The 20,317-nt window shown below is 43.4% G+C and overlaps 1 protein-coding gene across 1 annotated transcript; it reads right to left on the reverse strand.

Moving 5' to 3' along the window:
• Positions 1-403: 403 nt before the first annotated feature.
• slc22a17 (solute carrier family 22 member 17) lies at positions 404-12,515 on the reverse strand. The gene is made up of 10 exons (XM_020494067.2): positions 12,018-12,515; positions 10,584-11,096; positions 8,400-8,503; positions 7,786-7,940; positions 5,827-5,992; positions 5,058-5,173; positions 4,825-4,930; positions 3,736-3,959; positions 2,930-3,041; positions 404-2,735 (listed from the first exon to the last, which is right to left on the reverse strand). Exons 2-10 carry the CDS (start codon positions 11,043-11,045, stop codon positions 2,459-2,461), a joined length of 1,722 nt encoding a protein of 573 aa, XP_020349656.2. The 5' UTR covers positions 11,046-11,096; positions 12,018-12,515; the 3' UTR covers positions 404-2,458.
• Between the last annotated feature and the right edge of the window lie 7,802 nt (positions 12,516-20,317).

A 20,317-nucleotide genomic window follows, 5' to 3' on the forward strand; every position in this document is an offset into this window, starting at 1 on the left:
AACAACTCACTTAACATTACTCGCCCTTGCAGAGAAATAGAAGTAAACAGCAGCCTGCTGACACATGCACATCTTTTTTTAGTGTCACTGTTTTTGTTATTGGTTGACAAGAGCAGTTGAACTGGTGTCAGCAATGTTTTGCAAGGTAATAAAGATGATTATATCATTGCCGGCCAGCATTCAATAACACTGAAATTATGTTACTGTCACAAAAACGCAATCTGGCCACCAGTCATGTTATCAGAAATACTGTTAAAAAATCTCTTTACGTTGTTTCTGGGGGGGGGACTTGTACAAATCAAAATGTCAATGATACAATGTTAAAGGCCATGTACAAGATCCATATGATGTGGGGCTGTTGGCTTTCTGACGACATCAATACACAGACAAGACACGTAACAGCCCATTGTTTACTTAACATTTTATTTTCAATTAAATCAGGTTAAAGTTATTTACATAATTACATTGCTGGATTACTTAACAGATAATCTTAAGCAAACAGCATTGTCTAACATTTTATTACTATTGTCAAGTTGTTAATAGTTTTTTCATCATCAATAATATCAATATTAATATTATAATTGTTGAGTGCATTGTAAAGAAACTACCAAAGACCGGCAGAGGGAGGTGTTTCGGTAGGTAAGTGTATTTTTCCCTCCCTAACTTCAAACCCCATCCTGCCTAGCCCACACCTCTGCCCTTCGCTCAGAGAAGGCTGTGGAATAGAACCAGTGAAAGTCACTATACATTTTTTATTTATTTCACCTTTATTTAACCAGGTAGGCTAGTTGAGAACACCTTTATTTAACCAGGTAGGCTAGTTGAGAACACCTTTATTTAACCAGGTAGGCTAGTTGAGAACACCTTTATTTAACCAGGTAGGCTAGTTGAGAACAAGTTCTCATTTGCAACTGCGACCTGGCCAAGATAAAGCATAGCAGTGTGAACAGACAACACAGAGTTACACATGGAGTAAACAATTAACAAGTCAGTAACTTGTGATCTACCATTAATGTCTATTGGGTACAACATGATCTGAAAACACAACCAAAACAAACTGCAAATGCATCCAACAAGTTTGTATAGTTACCAGCTCGGTGTATTCATTGCGTGCTACAAATATGGGGTCAAATACTACACGTTTGACTAAATGTAATACACTATAAGTTAATTTGTCCAAATACTTATGACACCTTCATATGGGGGGGGACTAGTTTTCATTTCTAAACGGTAAAACAGACATGTATGAAAATAACCTTAAATAAAAGGTGACATTATCTACTGTCGCCTCATATGAAACATTTGATCTCAAAATGCTGGAGTATAAAGCCAAATGAAAAGTTTTAGCTTCACTGTCTAAATAAACACATAGGGGAGTGTAAAGGTGTGTCCCTCCATTCTCTACCATACATGTCTATTTACACCAGGTTTTCAGATCTGAATGCACAGACACTCTTTCTATCATCTCTTCCTATGTCTTCAGAGGAGCCTACAGTAAGGTGGGTCTGAGAGCCTAGACAAGACCATCAAGATTAATGACCCATAAACAGTATTGGCTCCAGGCCACATCTGAAAATGTCATTCATATAATTTTATCACATCCAATCAAGTTTGAGGTACTACAGTACATTAAAATGTAATTTTCTCTCTTTTTTATCAACTGATTGTAGGAAGGCACCTATTACTATTTATTTGATGCAAGTTCACAAAGCTTCCTCAAACAACCCTCAATTATAACGTAACTAAATTCATCTTCAATCAATCCATGTTATTTTCCCCATTGCCTTTAAGAGCAGTAGACAGATGTGCTCTATCAACTTGGCTAAGTGCCAAGCACAGTACAAAAGCACTCTTCCAAGATCCAGCACTATGTAACAAAACTCCTACTGTTTTTTATCAACAGATAAGCCAGCATTCATTCAGTTAAAGAAACTAGGTTTATGGTATTTACAGGACAGTAGATCTGCCTCTGTGAGCTGTGTGTGATGCCATGCTCTGTCAGATCATACACATCAAAGGTGGGCGTTTTGGAGCATGAGCACGAAGCAGCTGATGCCCTTCCCTGACACACAGGCCTTATAGGAAAGGTAGGGGGGACAGGTCACTGCATGACGAGCACTCTCCACACCGCCATTCGACCGAGGCCACACATACGCATGCGCATACACACATTCACGTACACACACACACACTCACTTCATTGGCAGAAATGGAGACAGACGAACGACGCATGGCCGCCCCACCCACCCACACTCCTGTGTTAGGAATGACTAGAAAATGATATGTTAGGAAGAGTAGATTGTGTGGTTGATTCTACCATGTCCCTTCACTGGCTCTACACAACCATCTTAACCAGACAACACTTCTCCCTCTTCATTTTCACCCATCTTCCTTTCTGCAGCATGGACCTGGTGACACTCTGGGCTGGCGTTATGACTGAAGTGTGACATTTGGGCGGCTAGGTCTCTGGGTTGGGGGTGGCCAGCAGGGGAACGTTGTCCCTCCTCCTCCGGCCCAGCGGGGGGCGTCGGTACTGCTCCCCATCGGCCAGCGTCTGGGGCAGTGGTTTCCTCTTGCTCTCAGGCAGCAGCAGGATGGAGAGCACAGCCAGCAGGGCCAGGGTGGAGTACACCACGTGGTGCAGGAAGTAGCCGTAGTGGTTGCGCAGGTCCATGAGGGGCGAGGTGAGGCGGCCCACGCAGCCCAGGGCCAACACCGTGCCCACACCACTGCCCCTGGACAAGAGAATAAGGTCAAAGGTCAGTGATCTCCAAAAGAGGAAAGGCCAGCGAAGAGAGATAATACGAGAACCAAGCCTGAAATGACACCCATTGACATTGAAGTCTAACATGACTTTAAGGCCAAATAATACACCTAATACAAAGAACAGGAAGACTCTTGTGACAGTCTATGAGTTACTGGTCCTTACCTGATGATGGTGGGCATGATCTCTGCAGTGAAGAGGACACAGAGAGAGGCAGCCGCCTGGGAGGAGAAAAGTCCCATCACTGAGAACACAGTGATGGCCGTCTCACTTAGATCTAAGAGAGGGACAGGAGGGAGAGATAACTTAGCACTGAACTCCCCAGTCTCTGACTGGCTTGTGATTACAGCTGAAACTGAGACATGGCTTTGATTTTACTGCCATTGCAGTGTCCTACATGAACTGATATACCACCATTCAGCCACAAGGTGGCACCATGCAAAAAGGATCTGTGCTTCCAGTAATGAATGTCCATTGAAAACTTACGGAGACATAACTATACTGAACAAAAATATAAACGCAACATGTTAAGTGTTGGTCCCATGTTTCATGAGCTGAAATAAAAGATCCCAGAAATATTCCATAAGCACATAAAGCTTACTTCTCTCAAATTTTGTGCACAAATTTGTTTACATCCCTGTTAGTGAGCATTTCTCCTTTGACAAGATAATCCATCCACCTGACAGGTTGGCATATCAAGAAGCTGATTCAACAGCATGATCATTACACAGGTGCACCTTGGTGCTGGGGACAATAAAAGGCCACTCTAAAATGTACAGTTTTGTCACACAACACAATGCCACAGATGTCTCACGTTTTGAGGGAGCGTGCAATTGGCATGCTGACTGCAGGAATGTTCAACAGAGCTGTTGCCAGAGATTTTGATGTTCATTTCTCTACGCGCGCAGCTTAGAGGGAACAGGGGACATTACATATATTAAGGGAAACTTCCACCTTGAGCACCAACTTACACTCCACCAGTCCGAGGAGAATCAGAGATGCCAGCCCTGTCATTGTCATGGCGAGGAGCAGGATACCACGGCGACCGCACCTGTTCACGGTTGCCCATAACAACAGCCAGGCCCCTCCTCCCGCACAGACGGACAGCAGATAGGTCCAATAGAAGCTGGGGGCAGTGCCTCTGACATCACCCCGAAATGAGCTGTAACAATGACTAATGCCATGGGAAATGAACCTGACAGACAACAGGAGAGAGATGGAGATGGAAAATCATGGTCTGTTTGGCAACTACTATAGTCCTATGTGTGCTTACCAGTACAATGTTGATAGAAGCAAGGGCAAACCTATACATTAGGTTGTTTGTATGTAATGCATACACTATATGTGGCATACATACTGATACTACTATGTTTGCTTACCAGAATGTTGGTAATACTTGAAATGAGTAACCGGTGCAGTTACTGAGTAGTTACATGTAACTAAACAAAGAAGTACTGTAACTACTGCAGTACTACTAATACTACTATGTGTGCAACTATTTAAGGCTAAAATCATAAATTGAAACAATACCTATGTGTTTGTAAAAAGCGAAGGGGTGGGTCTGGGGAAATGTAACCATTCTCAAATTCATAGACGGAGCTATGTGTAACCGATGTGAAATGGCTAGCTAGTTAGCGGTGGTGCGCGCTAATAGCGTTTCAATCGGGTGACGTCACTCGCTCTGAGACCTGAAGTGGTTGTTCCCCTTGCTCTGCAAGGGCCGCAGCTTTTGTGGAGCGATGGGTAAAGATGGGTAAAGATGCTTCGTGGGTGACTGTTGTTGCTGTGTGCAGAGGGTCCCTGGTTCGAGCCCGGGTCGGGTCGGGACGAGGGGACGGACGAAAGCTAAACTGTTACATATGGATGCAAGGACTGACCATCCATGATATCAAAATCATAGTTGTAACCATCTTTTGAGACTATACAGTGTTTGTTTACATATATTTTGTTTACAATTCATTTATAAGTCCAAAAATGGATGTCGCAACTAAGGATTCCAGCTTTAAAGTGTGACCAAACGTGTGTGGGCTAACTTCGAACAACACAGTTAGGTGACTTACGAGGTGAAGCCGAGCACACATATGTTTTTCCAGATGTTCCGGCTGTGTACAAGCTCTGGGAAGGACAGGTGAGGGTAAGTAGAGGGAGACGGCTCCGAGTCCAACTCTGCAATAACGACAACAATGTCACAGCACCATGTCACGTTGGAGGCATCAGCAGAGACGTTTTCAAACAATAGACAGCAAGTCTCGTGAAAAGACCGACACAGAAAGACAACATGGTTCCCACACACCTGTGAAGCTCTCGTCGTCCCTCTCTCTATCTCTTCTTTCACTGAAGGAATTCAGATCAGCTGATCTCTCAGAGAGGAGGAGCCAACGAGGAGACTCAGGAAATACTCCTGGAATACTGAAACAAAACAGACATTTTCATGTAAATTCCTAGCTTCCATATTACGATATACTCTCTCCTGAAACGGCAATGTTATATTAGAATGAAAAAAAGAACAATATGCCACTTAAAGGAGGCTTTTATCTGAAAGAGACTTTTACAGTCATGCGTGTCCACTATAGAATCGAACCCACTATCCTGGCGTTGCAAGCACCGTGCTCCACCAACTGACAGAGGACTGCATTTTATTTTCTCTGTGTCAAATTTGCTATTTGCAATTAAAGTAAATGCTGTTTAACTAAAGGAGGCAGGTAGCCTAGCGGTTAAGAGCGTTGAGCCAGTAACTGAAAGGTTGCTGGTTTGAATCCCCGAGCCAACTAGGTGAAAAATCTGCCAATATGCCCCTGAGCAAGGCAATTAACCCTAATTTCTCCTGTTAGTCACTCTGGATAAGAGTGTCTGCTAAAATGTAAATGTAAGAACACTGCACCTTGAAGACAAATGCTAATGTATTCTGACTTGAGCTAATTGCCGAATGAAGCAGGGGGCTTTAAATCAATACAATGCTCTCAACAAGTTAGTTTGCATTTAGGTCTTTAATCAAATTACTACCATATTCCCCATTCCCTTGTGCATAGGTTTCTGTCCTCCAACACAGCACACACACTCACCCGTAGGTGAGGAACAGAGAGAGTGGTGCAGCCCCCGCTCCGAGTAAGCCCCTCCAGGACTGGCAAGACAGAGCAACACCCAGCAACAGCAGCTCCCCAGAAACCGTAGTTAGTCCTGCCACCATGGTGACCAGCAGACGTAGTGAGGGATCACAGAGTTCAAGACCTTTCAATCAAACAAACAAAACAATTAATGATTACAGACACAACAATGTTGTACAATTAGTAAACAGGTTTGGTCTTTGGTCAATTCTCAAAATAGTTTTAAGGTGCAGTAGTGTTTTGATGCTATTATTTAGAGCCTTGTGTACTATGGCAGTGGTTCCCAAACTTTTTCACTCGCGGGCCCCCCTATGGTGTGCAAATACAGTTTTGCAGTTTTAAAGCAAATTTTCTTGCAATTCTATACATTTCAACATTTCTAATGTGTAGTCGTGATATTTGAGTGACAAAAAAAATGGGCTAAAAAAACGACATAAAAAATGGTAGCTGACATGGGCTAGTTGATCTGGATATTTCTGACACGTTATGAATAGCTCTCTAAGGTACAGTGCCTTCGGAAAGTAGGCTATGAGATTCGAAATTGAATTTAGGTGCATCCTGTTTCCATTGATCATACTTGAGATGTTTTTACAAATTGATTGGACATGATTTGGAAAGGCACACACCTGTCAAAATAATGTCCCTCAGTTGACAGTACATGTGAGAGCAAAAACCAAGCCACGAGGTCGAAGGAATTGTCCGTAAAGCTCCGAGACAGGATTGTATCAAGGCACAGATCTGGGGAAGGTTACCAAAACATTTCTGCAGTATTGAAGGTCCCCAAGAGCACAGTGGCCTCCATCATTCTTAAATGGAAGAAGTTTGGAACCACCAAGGCTCTTCCTAGAGCTGGCCACCCGGCCAACCTGAGAAATCGAGGGAGAAGGACCTTGGTCAGGGAGGTGACCAAGAACCTGATGGTCACTCTGACAGAGCTCTAGAGTTCCTCTGTGGAAATGGGAGAACCTTCCAGAAGGACAACCATCTCTGCAGCACTCCACCAATCAGGCCTTTATGGTAGAGTGACCAGACAGAAACCGCTCCTCAGTAAAAGGCACATGACAGCCTGCTTGGAGTTGCCAAAAGGCACCTAAAGACTCTCAGATGATGAGACACAAGATTCTCTGGTCTGATGAAACCAAGATTGAACTCCTTGGCCTGAATGCCAAGCGTCACTTCTGGAGGAAACCTGGCACCATCCCTACGGTGAAGCATGGTGGTGGCAGCATCATGCTGTGGGGATGTTTTTTAGTGGCAGGAACTGGAACACTAGTCAGGAACAAAGGAAAAGATAAACGGAGCAAAGTACAGAGAGATCCTTGACGAAAACCTGCTCCAGAGCGCTCGGAACCTCAGACTGGGGCGCAGGTTCACCTTCCAACAGGACAACAACCCTAAGCACACAGCCAAGACAACACAGGAGTGGCTTCGGGACAAGTCTCATACCCAAGAAGACTCAAGGCTGTAATCGCTGCCAAAGGGGCTTCAACAAAGTACTGAGTAAAGGGTCTGAATAATTATGTAAATGTGATATTTCCTTATTTATTTATTATTATTATTATTATTTATTTTTAATCCTAAATCCTGTTTTTTCTTTGTCATTATGGGGTATTGTGTGTAGATTCATGAGGGGGAAAAAAACTATTTAATCAATTTTAGATTAAGGCTGTAACCTAACAAAATGTGGAAAAAGTCAAGAGGTCTGAATACTTTGTGAAGGCACTGAATGCAATGACTTGACAAGAAGAACTATGCAATTTCAAAATCGCACCTTGTGCATTATACTACTCCAACTTTCAAGAGTACATTTAAAGACAGACTGAGTTCCTTTGGGGGGGGGCCACACCCCCCTCTGCCGACCCTTCGCGCAGTTTTGGAACCACTGTACTACGGCATCAGTATCTGGATAGTACTCACGTGTGATGTAAAGCGTGAGGTAGACACCAGCACTAGCAGCAGCCAGGCAAAAGCGCATGACAATAAAGATAGGGGGGGAGGTAGAGACGCACACGAGCACGCCAAATACCACCGAGAGGGTTAGCGAGGTGAGCAGTGTCTTCAACCTGCCCAGTCTGAGAAAAAAACAAGGAAGAGAAAATACAAAGATCTTAGGGCATAAGCAGAGGCCTCCGAACACCATGGGCCAGTTTCATGGAAATTAAAGCCAGGCATAGGCCTCGTAAACATACCTGGATTAAGCTAGTAATGAAAAGGGTAATTTTAGATCAAATGTTTTGTAATGACCATGTAAATACATAGTAAAATAAATATTATGGACACCTATTGTATATTCCCAGACTTTATCAGGACTGAGATGACAAATATACTCAAACCATGTTCATTCCACCACATTTTCAGGATCATTGTCTAGATTCAAGTGCAGTCTAGGCCTGAGTCAGTGAAACTGTCGCCGAAAGCGTCATTTTTTGTTTGTTAATTCAATTGGCTTCATCTGAGTCTCAATCCTCAAGAGGCCTCACCCCCCTAGTGTAACCCTCACATTTTCCTCTGTATTTCTAGTGTCATCTTACCTGTCAGCAGCAAAGCCCAGTCCCAGGCATCCTGTCAGAACACCCAGGATGAAGGACACCTCCTCGACTGGGACCAGCCAGTACTGACCACACACCAAATCCCACTGGGAGAGGAGAGAGAAGGAAGGAGGTGGAGAACCAACAAAAGATTACAGAAAGAGAAGAGAGGGAGGTAGACATATGTTTCATTCCATCAATAGGACATTGTTCCAGGTAATACAAAAACAACTAATTTCAACAAAACTACACTATATTGAAATGCTATTTCAATCATTTCCATTTTGTTAGAAATAACTTGAGCATGGCTTTGTTATTACATCTGAAGTGCTCTGTTGGTGCATTTGCTACTGTTGAAAGCTAAGTGATTACAATGAGTTTCTGGGCAGAGTCAGGAAGCTGCTGCTAACAATGCCTTATGTAATAGGACCCTATGCAGGGACGCATGAAGAGCCTGTCACATACTATCTATCACTCATCCTATCCCTGGTTCGGCATGGCTGAACTATATACACTGAACAAAAGTATAAACGCAACACGTAAAGTGCTGGTCCCTTTCTCAAGACCCCAGAAATGTTCCATAAGCACAGAAAGCTTACTTTTCTCAAATGTTGTGCACAAATTTGTTTACATCCCTGTTAGTGAGCATTTTATTCTTTGTCAAGATAATCCATCCACCAGACAAGTATGGTGTATCAAGAAGCTGATTAAATGGCATGATCGTTACACAGGTGCACTTTGTGCTGGGGACAATAAAATGCCACTCTAAAATATGTAGTTTTGTCACACAACACAATTCCACAGATGTCTCAAGTTTTGAGGGAGTGCCCAATTGACCTGCTGACTGCAGGAATGTCCATCGGAGCTGTTTCCAGTTAATTTAATGTTAATTTCTCTACCATAAGCCGCCTCCAACATCGTTTTAGAGAATTTGTCAGTATGTCCAACCGGCCTCACAACCGCAGACCACGTGTAATCACGCCAGCCCAGGACTATTTCTGTCTGCAATAAAGCCCTTTTTTGGGAAAAACTCATTTTGATTGGCTTGGCCTATGCCCTCCCAGGCCCACCCATGACTGCACCCCTGCTCAGTCATGTGAAATCCATAGATTAGGACATAATGCATTTATTTAAATTGACTGATTTCCTATTATGAACTGTAATTTAGCAAAATCTTTGAAAATTAAAATGTATATTTTTGTTCAGTATAGTTACCTCACAAATGAGAGCACAGTCTATAGCATTCATATGGATGACATGCTTGGAAAAAATAAGAAATGCCAAACTTGCACACAAACAAGTTCACAAACTGCCCAAACCAGTTATGAACATGAATCAAAAGCATTATAATACCCTTGGCCCGAGACCTATGCCTTCCATTTCTTCCCTCTTGTACTAAAACCTCAATGTCAAAGGAGTATATAGACGTCTGCCCTGACAATTCTACTACAAAATGGTGTTACAAGGTATTTGCTTAAAGATGTTTAGTTCAGTATTTCTACTGAAGCCTTATTGATTAATGGTGGAGACTGGTGAGGGCTGTTCTGGCTTCCGTGAGAAGTTGCTGAAGCAGCATAGTGGCATTACACTGGTCGATCATGACTAAAGGTAAAAATACACTCTGAAATCAACCGCTGAATCGAGCCTTCTGTCTATGAACAGAGAGACTGGATGGTGTTCCTGCTGTCAGTCTCTTAAATTACAATGACTCCTTGAGACCAGTGTATGTTTAGCTAACCACAGAGGGCAACGGGCCGACAGAACAGCTTACAGAAGCACCAGGTTTCCCACCCGCGTCGAGCATGGAATTCAAAACAAACAGAGAGAGAGTCCACAGTGAGCCAAGTGAGAGCTAAAGACCATGGAAAATTGTGGGTGTGGTGGACAACAGTTCTGCTAAAGACATTAGGCCTGAAGCGTCATCAGACATTTTATAATAAGTACACACATCATTACTGCTGCAAAGCAATGGATCATGTTTTCTGACACTGAGAGTGCTGTGACTGTTTATGACATATTTAATCAAAGCAGTGTTAATGGTGAAGGCATTTTTTACCGTGTAAGGGTAGCAGTGCTTCACGTCTTATGAGAATCTACTCAGTAATGCATTACGCAATTTGGATTCTGAGACCGGGAAATACAAACTAATCAAGAAAACAATGAGACCGACAAAGTTCCTTGAGGTACCTCAGTAACAATGTTAATTCTCAATCCTTCTGTGACATTGTAGTCCCAGCCAGCATCGCAGTTCTCCACCCCGGACTGGGTACCGTTGATATACTGCTTGCACTGAGACAGCCCCCCGCTGTCACCCACTCTGCCCCCTTTCTCCCAGGGCAGGGAGGCGTTGAGGACCTGCGGGGCAGGCGAAGGTCCCGGGAGGCGGCAGTGGTGGGGCGACGCGAGGGTGAGCAGGGGATCCGAGGAGAGAAGGAAGGCCAGGAAGAGATTGGGCAAGAGGGAGAGACAGATGAGCATCCTCTGTTTCTTCCTCCCTAGGGCCAGGACCATCACCTCCCCCGTGGGAGGCAGGGAGGGGGGAAGCGGGAGGGAGGAGGAGGGAGCGGGAGAAGAGGGAGTGGGAGAAGAGGGGAGGGGGGGAGGCGGACAGGGGGAAGGGGAGGGGATGGGGGACTCAGGTGATGTCATGACTGAGGGTCAGAGAGGTTGTGGTCGATCCTCAGATGGAGTGGGAAATATCTGTGGAGGGAAAACATTTAAAAAATAATGACACTGACCATGACTACTTTCTTCCAAATATATTATTAGCTACAGTGCACCTGCAGAATATGATGAAATAACAACAATTGTTCAGTGGGTGAATGGATCTTCATTCTTATTTATTTACAGACTTAAACAGTCTTTTTTTTTGGTTTTGTTACTTTTATAGTGCATAATCATAAACCCTGGCAAATTACATCTCCAATCCCATAATAGAGGGAGCAATGCCAACCACATTAAATCATGATAAGCTTTATATTACATTGGTGGATATACCCATTCTATTGCTGGGTGACTCACACGGGAAGTGTTTATTTGTAGCATGGCTATACACGTGTAGGGAATACATTATACAGCTGTATCCTATTGCTCAAGATCAAAACAAGGTATTTGAACATGTTGTTGTGAGCCTACACTATCAGCCACAAATGCACATGGTCCATTATGTTAATGTTCTAGGCTGCTACAAGGCCAGGAAGTTCTGCGAAAGGAATTCCAGTTACATAAGAGGCTTTTCAGACAGGGAACAGTACTGCATGGAAGGAAAAGAGCAAACGCATATTTTAATAGAGGTAACATAGAGCAACACACAAACCACCCGAAAAAAGAACATTCAAGTAACATTGTACGATCCCACTGGGCAAAGACGTCAATTCAACGTCTTTTACACGTTGGTTCAACGTCATTTCATTGCAATGACGTTGAAACAACGTTGATTCAACCTGTGGGATGAATAAATGACAAGCCTACACTGAAATGGTGGTGTCATATTAGGTCACTGACACAAGTGCACGCACGCACCTGCCCCGGGCAGACAGACAGCAAACTACATTATTCTGTAAATATACAATATTGTCACAGTTTGGGTGGCATGGGGACAATAGCAGCAAAATGACTTACCCCTTTCCAGTGTTACTATAGTCGTCAGATATTATAATACATCCGGTAGGTTAACGATTGCACACGGTCACTTTCAAACGTCCGTTTTGGTAAAGCCAAAACATTGCAGGGGATAAAGGGAACAGTGTTCCGAACTGAGTTGGATTTTCACCGCATTCCCTTTACTCTATGCGTCTTCTGTCTGTCGGCTGTCGATTATTCCATCCTCCTGTAACATAGGCTACTGTCCCAGGGTAGTATTGTATGAAGAAGCACTGGAAACTAAAGTCATGTTAGAGAAGAAAACGCAGTTTCAACATAGACACCTAATGAAGCAATTTTTGGGCTATATTGTTATGCTCGACTTCTATGGTGCCTGATTTCTAATGTTGTTGCGCGACCCAAGTGCATGTCCACCGACATGAAAGAAGTGTTAAGTAATTAAACAATACATCATTATTTCCGACATCATCTTAAAGGGGACGGGTGACAGCCATAGTCGAACCGATCCTCTCTGGGACAAAGGGGGTGGAAAACTGCAATGGGGGAAGCGACATTCAGACTCGTGAGAAATCGGGTGAAATCGTTGAGGAGACGTCCCCTCTTTCACTGTAAATTAAGACATCTGCCGCATGGTGGGGCCATAATTCATAGATTATTCTCATGGTTGAAAAAGCGCACATTATTATTTACACTGAACAAAAATCTAAACGCAACATGTAAAGTGTTGGTCCCATGTTTCATGAGCTGAAATGAAAAATCCCAGAAATGTTCCATAAGCACAAAAATACTCTAAAATGTTGAGCACAAAGTTGTTTCCATCCCTGTTAGTGAGCATTTCTCATTTGTCAAGATAATCCATCCACCTGACAGGTTTGGCATATCAAGAAGCTGATTAAACAGCATGATCATTACACAGGTGCTGGGGACAATAAAAGGCCATTCTAAAGTGTGCTGTTTTGTCACACAACAGAATTCCACAGATGTCTCAAGTTTTGAGGGAGCGTGCAGTTGGCATGCTGACTGCAGGAATGCTCACCAGAGCTGTTGCCAGATAATTTAATCTTGTTTTAAAGAATTTGGCAGTACATCCAACCGGCCTCACAACCGCAGACCAGTGGTGTAAAGTACTTAAGTAAAACTACTTAAGTAGTTTTTGGGGGGTATCTGCACTTTACTTTACTATTTATATTTTTTTTACTACTTTTACTTTCACTTCACTACATTCCTAAAAAAATGATGTACTTTTTACTCCATATATTTTCCCTGACACGCAAAAGTATTCGATACATTTTGAATGCTTAGCAGGACAGGAAAATGTTCTAATTCACACACTTATCAAGTGAACATTGCCGGTCATCCCTACTGCCTCTGATCTGACGGACTCACTAAACACATGCTTCATTCGTAGACGATGTCTGAGTGTTGGAGCGTGCCCATGGCTATCCGTAAAAAAAAATATATATATATATATATAAAAAAATGGTGACATCTGGTTTGCTTAATATTTTTTATCTTATTTTATTTTATTTATTTAACCTTTATTTACCCAGGTAGGCAAGTTGAGAACAAGTTCTCATTTACAACTACGACCTGGCCAAGATAAAGCAAAGCAGTTTGACACATATAACAACACAGAGTTACACATGGAATTAAACAAACATACAGTCAATAATACAGTAGAAAAATAAGTCTATATACAATGTGAGCAAATGAGGTAGGATAAGGGAGGTAAAGGCAATAAATAGGCCATGGTGGCGAAGTAAGTACAATATAGCAATTAAAACACTGGAATGGTAGATTTGACAGTAGATGAGTGTGCAAAGTAGAAATACTTGGGTGCAAAGGAGCAAAATAAATAAATAAATAGATAAATACAGTAGGGGAAGAGGTAGTTGTTTGGGCTATTTATAGATGGGCTATGTACAGGTGCAGTGATCTGTGAGCTGCTCTGACAGCTGGTGCTTAAAGCTAGTAAGGGAGATAAGTGTTTCCAGTTTCAGAGGTTTTTGTAGTTTGTTCCAGTCAATGGCAGCAGAGAACTGGAAGGAGAGGCGGCCAAAGGAGGAATTGGCTTTGGTTGTGACAGGTGAGATATACCTGCTGGAATGCGTGCTACGGGTGGGTGCTGCTATGGTGACCAGCGAGCAGAGATAAGGCGGGACTTTACCTAGCAGGGTCTTGTAGATGACCTGGAGCCAGTGGGTTTGGCGACGAGTGTGAAGCGAGGACCAGCCAACGAGAGCCTACAGGTTGCAGTGGTGGGTAGTACAGTGGGGCAAAAAAGTATTTAGTCAGCCACCAATTGTGCAAGTTCTCCCACTTAAAAAGATGAGAGTGGCCTGTAATTTTCATCATAGGTACACTTCAACTATGACAGACAAAATGAGAAAAAAAATCCAGAAAATCACATTGTAGGATTTTTTATGAATTTATTTGCAAATTATGGTGGAAAATAAGTATTTGGTCAATAACAAAAGTTTATCTCAATACTTTGTTATATACCCTTTGTTGGCAATGACAGAGGTCAAACGTTTTCTGTAAGTCTTCACAAGGTTTTCACACACTGTTGCTGGTATTTTGGCCCATTCCTCCATGCAGATCTCCTCTAGAGCAGTGATGTTTTGGGGTTGCTGGGCAACACAGACTTTCAACTCCCTCCAAAGATTCTCTATGGGGTTGAGATCTGGAGACTGGCTAGGCCACTCCAGGACCTTGAAATGCTTCTTACGAAGCCACTCCTTCGTTGCCCGGGCGGTGTGTTTGGGATCATTGTCATGCTGAAAGACCCATCCACGTTTCATCTTCAATGCCCTTGCTGATGGAAGGAGGTTTTCACTCAAAATCTCACGATACATGGCCCCATTCATTTTTTCCTTTACACGGATCAGTCGTCCTGGTCCCTTTGCAGAAAAACAGCCCCAAAGCATGATGTTTCCACCCCCATGCTTCACAGTAGGTATGGTGTTCTTTGGATGCATCTCAGCATTCTTTGTCCTCCAAACACGACGAGTTGAGTTTTGACCAAAAAGTTATATTTTGGTTTCATCTGACCATATGACATTCTCCAAATCTTCTTCTGGATCATCCAAATGCTCTCTAGCAAACTTCAGACGGACCTGGACATGTACTGGCTTAAGCAGGGGGACACGTCTGGCACTGAAGGATTTGAGTCCCTGGCGGCGTAGTGTGTTACTGATGGTAGGCTTTGTTACTTTGGTCCCAGCTCTCTGCAGGTCATTCACTAGGTCCCCCCGTGTGGTTCTGGGATTTTTGCTCACCATTCTTGTGATCATTTTGACCCCACGGGGTGAGATCTTGCGTGGAGCCCCAGATCGAGGGAGATTATCAGTGGTCTTGTATGTCTTCCAGTTCCTAATAATTGCTCCCACAGTTGATTTCTTCAAACCAAGCTGCTTATCTATTGCAGATTCAGTCTTCCCAGCCTGGTGCAGGTCTACAATTTTGTTTCTGGTGTCCTTTGACAGCTCTTTGGTCTTGGCCATAGTGGAGTTTGGAGTGTGACTGTTTGAGGTTGTGGACAAGTGTCTTTTAAACTGAAAACAAGTTCAAACAGGTGCCATTAATACAGGTAACGAGTGGAGGACAGAGGAGCCTCAAATCAAATCAAATCAAATGTATTTATATAGCCCTTCGTACATCAGCTGATATCTCAAAGTGCTGTACAGAAACCCAGCCCAAAACCCAAAACAGCAAGCAATGCAGGTGTAGAAGCACGGTGGCTAGGAAAAACTGCCTAGAAAGGCCAAAACCTAGGAAGAAACCTAGAGAGGAACCAGGCTATGTGGGGTGGCCAGTCCTCTTCTGGCTGTGCCGGGTGGAGATTATAACAAAACATAACTGTACCGGGTGGAGTAGGGTGTTGAGTAGGGTGTTGGAGGCAATTTTGTAAATGACGTCGCCAAAGTCGAGTATCGGTAAGATGGTCAGTTTTACGAGGGTATGTTTGGCAGCATGGGTGAAGGATGCTGTGTTGCGAAATAGGAAGCCAATTTTAGATTTAACTTTGGATTGGAGATGTTTTATGTGAGTCTGGAAGGAGAGTTTACAGTCTTACCAGACACCTAGGTATTTGTAGTTGTCCACATATTCTATATCAGAACCGTCCAGAGTAGTGATGCTGGACTGGTGGGCAGGTGCAGGCAGCGATCGGTTGAAGAGCATGCATTTAGTTTTACTTGTATTTAAGAGCAGTTGGAGGCCAAGGAAGGAGAGTTGTATGGCATTGAAGCTCGTCTGGAGGTTAGTTAACACAGTGTCCAAAGAAGGGCCAGAAGTATACAGAATGGTGTCGTCTGCGTAGAGGTGGATCAGAGACTCACCAGCAGCAAGAGCGACATCATTGATGTATACAGAGACGAGAATCGGCCCAAGAATTGAACCCTGTGGCACCCCCATGGAGACTGCCAGAGGCCCGGACAACAGGCCCTCAGATTTGACACACTGAACTCTGTTGGAGAAGTAGCTGGTGAACCAGGCGAGGCAATCATTTGAGAAACGAAGGCTGTTGACTCTGCCTATGAGGATGGGGTGATTGACAGAGTCGAAAGCCTTGGCCAGGTCAATGAATACGGCTGCACAGTATTGTTTCTTATCGATAGCGGTTAAGATATAGTTTAGGACCTTGAGCGTGACTGAGGTGCACCCATGACCAGCTCTGAAACCAGATTGCATAGCGGAGAAGGTATGGTGGGATTCAAAATGGTTGTTGATCTGTTTGATAACTTGGCTTTCGAAGACCGTAGAAAGGCAGGGTAGGATAGATATAGGTCTATAGCAGTTTGGGCCAAGAGTGTCCCCCCCTTTGAAGAGGGGGATGACCGCAGCTGCTGTCCAATCTTTGAGAATTTCTGACGACAAAGAGAGGTTGAACAGGCTAGTAATAGGCTAGTAATAGTAATAGGCTAGCCTATAGTAATAGGCTAGTAATAGAGAGGTTGAACAGGCTAGTAATAGGCTAGTAATAGTAATAGGCTAGCCTATAGTAATAGGCTAGTAATAGGGGTTGCAACAATTTTATCAAAGCATTTTATCAATGTCAATTTGAAACCATAGAGATACCATGCCATTCATCTGCCGCCATCACCTGATGTTTCAGCATGATAACGCACGGCCCCATGTCGCAAGTATCTGTAAAATATTCCTGGATGCTTAAAATGTCCCAGTTCTTCCATGGCCTGCATACTCTGTAACAGGCTGCAGGGTTAAATGTAACACTGGTTGTAGTCCCCTGCTCAGACGTTTGCATGCATCAACTAATGGTTGCGTGCCACATCATCAACTGTGCCATTGGACACCAGATTGCTATCACATAATTATGTGGTTAGCTGATATGTAAAAATACATATCCAGGCATTTTAAGATCTGGCAGGGGTCAGCAACATCTAAACAGAGAAACACGCCAAAAGTCGTCACTGGTAAAGATGAGGGGTAACTGAAAATTATTTGAATCTGATATTTGGTTGAAAATACACTAAATTAGGGCCCTCCGCTAGTGGTGCAGCTGTGTCGCAGAGTTGCGGTATTAACACAGCCTGGGGTTTAATCTTGGGCTGTGTCACAACCGTCCGTGACCGGGAGTCTCATAGGGCGGCGCACAATTAGCCCAGCATCATCCGGGTTAGGGGAGTGTTTGGCCGGGGGGGCTTTACTTGGCTCATCGCGCTCTAGCGATTCCTTGTGGCGGGCCCGGCACCTGCAGGCTGACTCTGGTCATCAGTTGAACAGTGTTTCCTCTGACACATTGGTGAAGCTGGCTTCTGGGTTAAGCGAGTGGGTGTTAAAAAGCACGGCTTCATGTTTCGGGAGGACGCATGACTCGACCTTTGCCTCTCCCGAGACCGTTGGGGAGTTGCAGCGATGAGACAAGATTGTAATCACGAAATTGGTGGGAAAAAGGGGTAAAATAAAATAAAAACAATACACTAAATTGTCCAAAAATGTCCCAAAAGTGTTGGAAAACATTTGGTGATGTTTCTGTGAAGGGGTTTAACAAAATTATTCTGAAATAAATTGATCTAATATTTCATTATTTAAAAAAAGTTATATTATAATGTAATTAAAAATATATATATATACAATTAGGGGAGCCTAAAGAAAAATTATACACTTGTTAAGAGTGTATTGCAAACAGTCTTTACAGTTTTTTCTGATTGCTGAGGCACTGTCATTGAAACTAGGATATTTTTGCAAAACTCTACACACCTTAACCAAACCTTAACCAAACCAGCAAAGCATTATACATCTCTTGCAAAGCAAACAATTCTTGCAAAACTCTTCAAACTCTTTAAAAAAATTGTGTTTTTGCATCAATACAGTCCACACAAACTATCATTTGAATAAGCACACGAAGCACCAACTACGCACTGATAGTATAAATGAAAAACATTTGTGGCTTTTGCTTGTTCTGTGTGCAGGGCATAGCAGTTTGCAATCAAGTTGTGTCATACATGTAGTAAACACACATACACACAGGTATCCAAATGTGTAAAGTAAGGATGTGTATTCTGAATATAACACACTATCAATACAAATAAGGGGGGGAAAGTTTTATTTTCCTCAAAATGTTCCAACACTCCTCAAACAACAAAAGCGCAGTAGAAGAAAACAAAAACATTTGTGCTAGAAAAAAAAGAACAGAAACAAATTAGGCTCCATCTCGCATTCTTTGTGGGTCTGGCCATAAAACTTCATCCACATCACATGCGATGTTGTCTTGAGCTAGGCAGCGTGGAATGTATCGCCTGGAGTGCCGTACCCAGGCCTGGCATGAACCCTGATCCATGTCTCCACAAGCCTCATCCATTGCCTGTAGAAGGGGATGCGTTGGTGGGGCTGGCGATCATACATCTTCCAACACCATGCAGAAAATAATTATTCAATAGGATTCAAGAACGGAGAGTATGGGAGGAGTTTGAGCGCAATGAAAAGTGGGTGACTTGTGAACCAATTGCATACCACAGCAGCCTGGTGGAAACTAACATTGTCCCAGATGATAATGTACCTGGGCTGCTCTGGCCCCTGGTCATTAGGGATTTGTCTGTTGTGGAGGGTGTCCAGAAATGTGATGATGGGTGCAGTGTTGTATGGGCCTAGGATTGCATGATGGTGAAGGACGCCGTTTTGACTAATAGCCGCACACGTTGTTATGTTGCCACCACGTTCTCCCGGGATGTTGATGATGGCACGTGTCCGATGATATTTCTGCCACCGTCCCTTGTTTTTGCAAGGTTGAAACCTGCCTCGTCCACATATATTAGCTCATGATGCACTGCATCTGCTTCTAGCTCCATGACTCTCTCAAAGAGACAAAACAATGTAGCACAGTAGGAAAAGACAGGGATCAGTCAATATGATGTAGCACCATACACTTCCAGATCCAGTACCAATGATAGGATAGTATAGCTTACCTGCACATATTCGTATCTCAGTTGTTTTACATGGTCTGAGTTTCTTTAGAAAGGGCCTCTGTACAGCTGCCTCATACTAATTGCATTGTGTTTCAGTAGACGAGACAGTGCAGAGAGACTCACTCTGTTGACGTTTTGGAATATGGTGTTCTCTGTCATTATGTGGTCCTGCAGTTGTCTGAGTCTGATGCAGTTATTTGCAATGACCATATTTACAATGTGGGCCTCCTGCTCTGGGGTGAACAGTCGACCATGTTTCGAAGTATCCGGATGATACCTGCAACAGTATAGCGGCTCAGATTTGGGTGAACCCATTGTCCAGCCTCCCTCATGCCATGGTTGACAACATGGTCAACCACAGTCGCTCTGATTTCATCAGTTATTGTGTTCCTGACTCCCCTTCCGCTTCCTCTTCCTCGTCCTCTCCTTCTCCGTGACCTCACCTCACCTCTTCCTTCTCCTCCTCCTCGTTCTCTTACTTATTCACTTCTTTGTCCTTGTCTTCCTCGTCCTCCTCGTCCTCCTCTAGTTCTCACCCTTCTTACTCTCTACAGTTTTGCTAGAAGTGTGTTATTACATTTCAAACTGAGTGTAAAGCATTGAGTTGTGTTTACAGCTTTGCAAACATGTGTTATAAAATTACAAACTGAGTGTTAACCAGAGAACGTGCATTCAGTTTGGCACACTTGGTAAATGCATTGGCTACAAGTGTTAATGGTTTAGTGTTAAGATTTAAGTGTGTTGGGGACAACTGAAAAGAAAAGTGACTAGGCAATCGGGATATATAACAAACAGAGTAGCAGCAGTGAAAGTGTGTCTATGTCTGAGTGTGTGTGTGGCATCAACATATATGTGTGTGTGTGTGTGTGTGTGTGTGTGTGTGTGTGTGTG

This window comes from Oncorhynchus kisutch, linkage group LG11 (assembly GCF_002021735.2).
Source record: "Oncorhynchus kisutch isolate 150728-3 linkage group LG11, Okis_V2, whole genome shotgun sequence".
NCBI lineage: Eukaryota > Metazoa > Chordata > Actinopteri > Salmoniformes > Salmonidae > Oncorhynchus > Oncorhynchus kisutch.

What these genes read in the sequence shown, in the direction of transcription:
- slc22a17 (XM_020494067.2), bottom strand. Translation starts at nt 11,045, where the DNA reads ATGACATCACCTGAGTCCCCCATCCCCTCCCCTTCCCCCTGTCCGCCT. An exon ending in TCTCTGTTCCTCACCTACGG is followed by an intron (nt 5,174 to 5,826) that starts GTGAGTGTGTGT and finishes GTTTTGTTTCAG; the next exon opens with TATTCCAGGAGTATTTCCTG. An exon ending in TCTCCTCGGACTGGTGGAGT is followed by an intron (nt 3,042 to 3,735) that starts GTAAGTTGGTGC and finishes TCCCTCTCTTAG; the next exon opens with ATCTAAGTGAGACGGCCATC.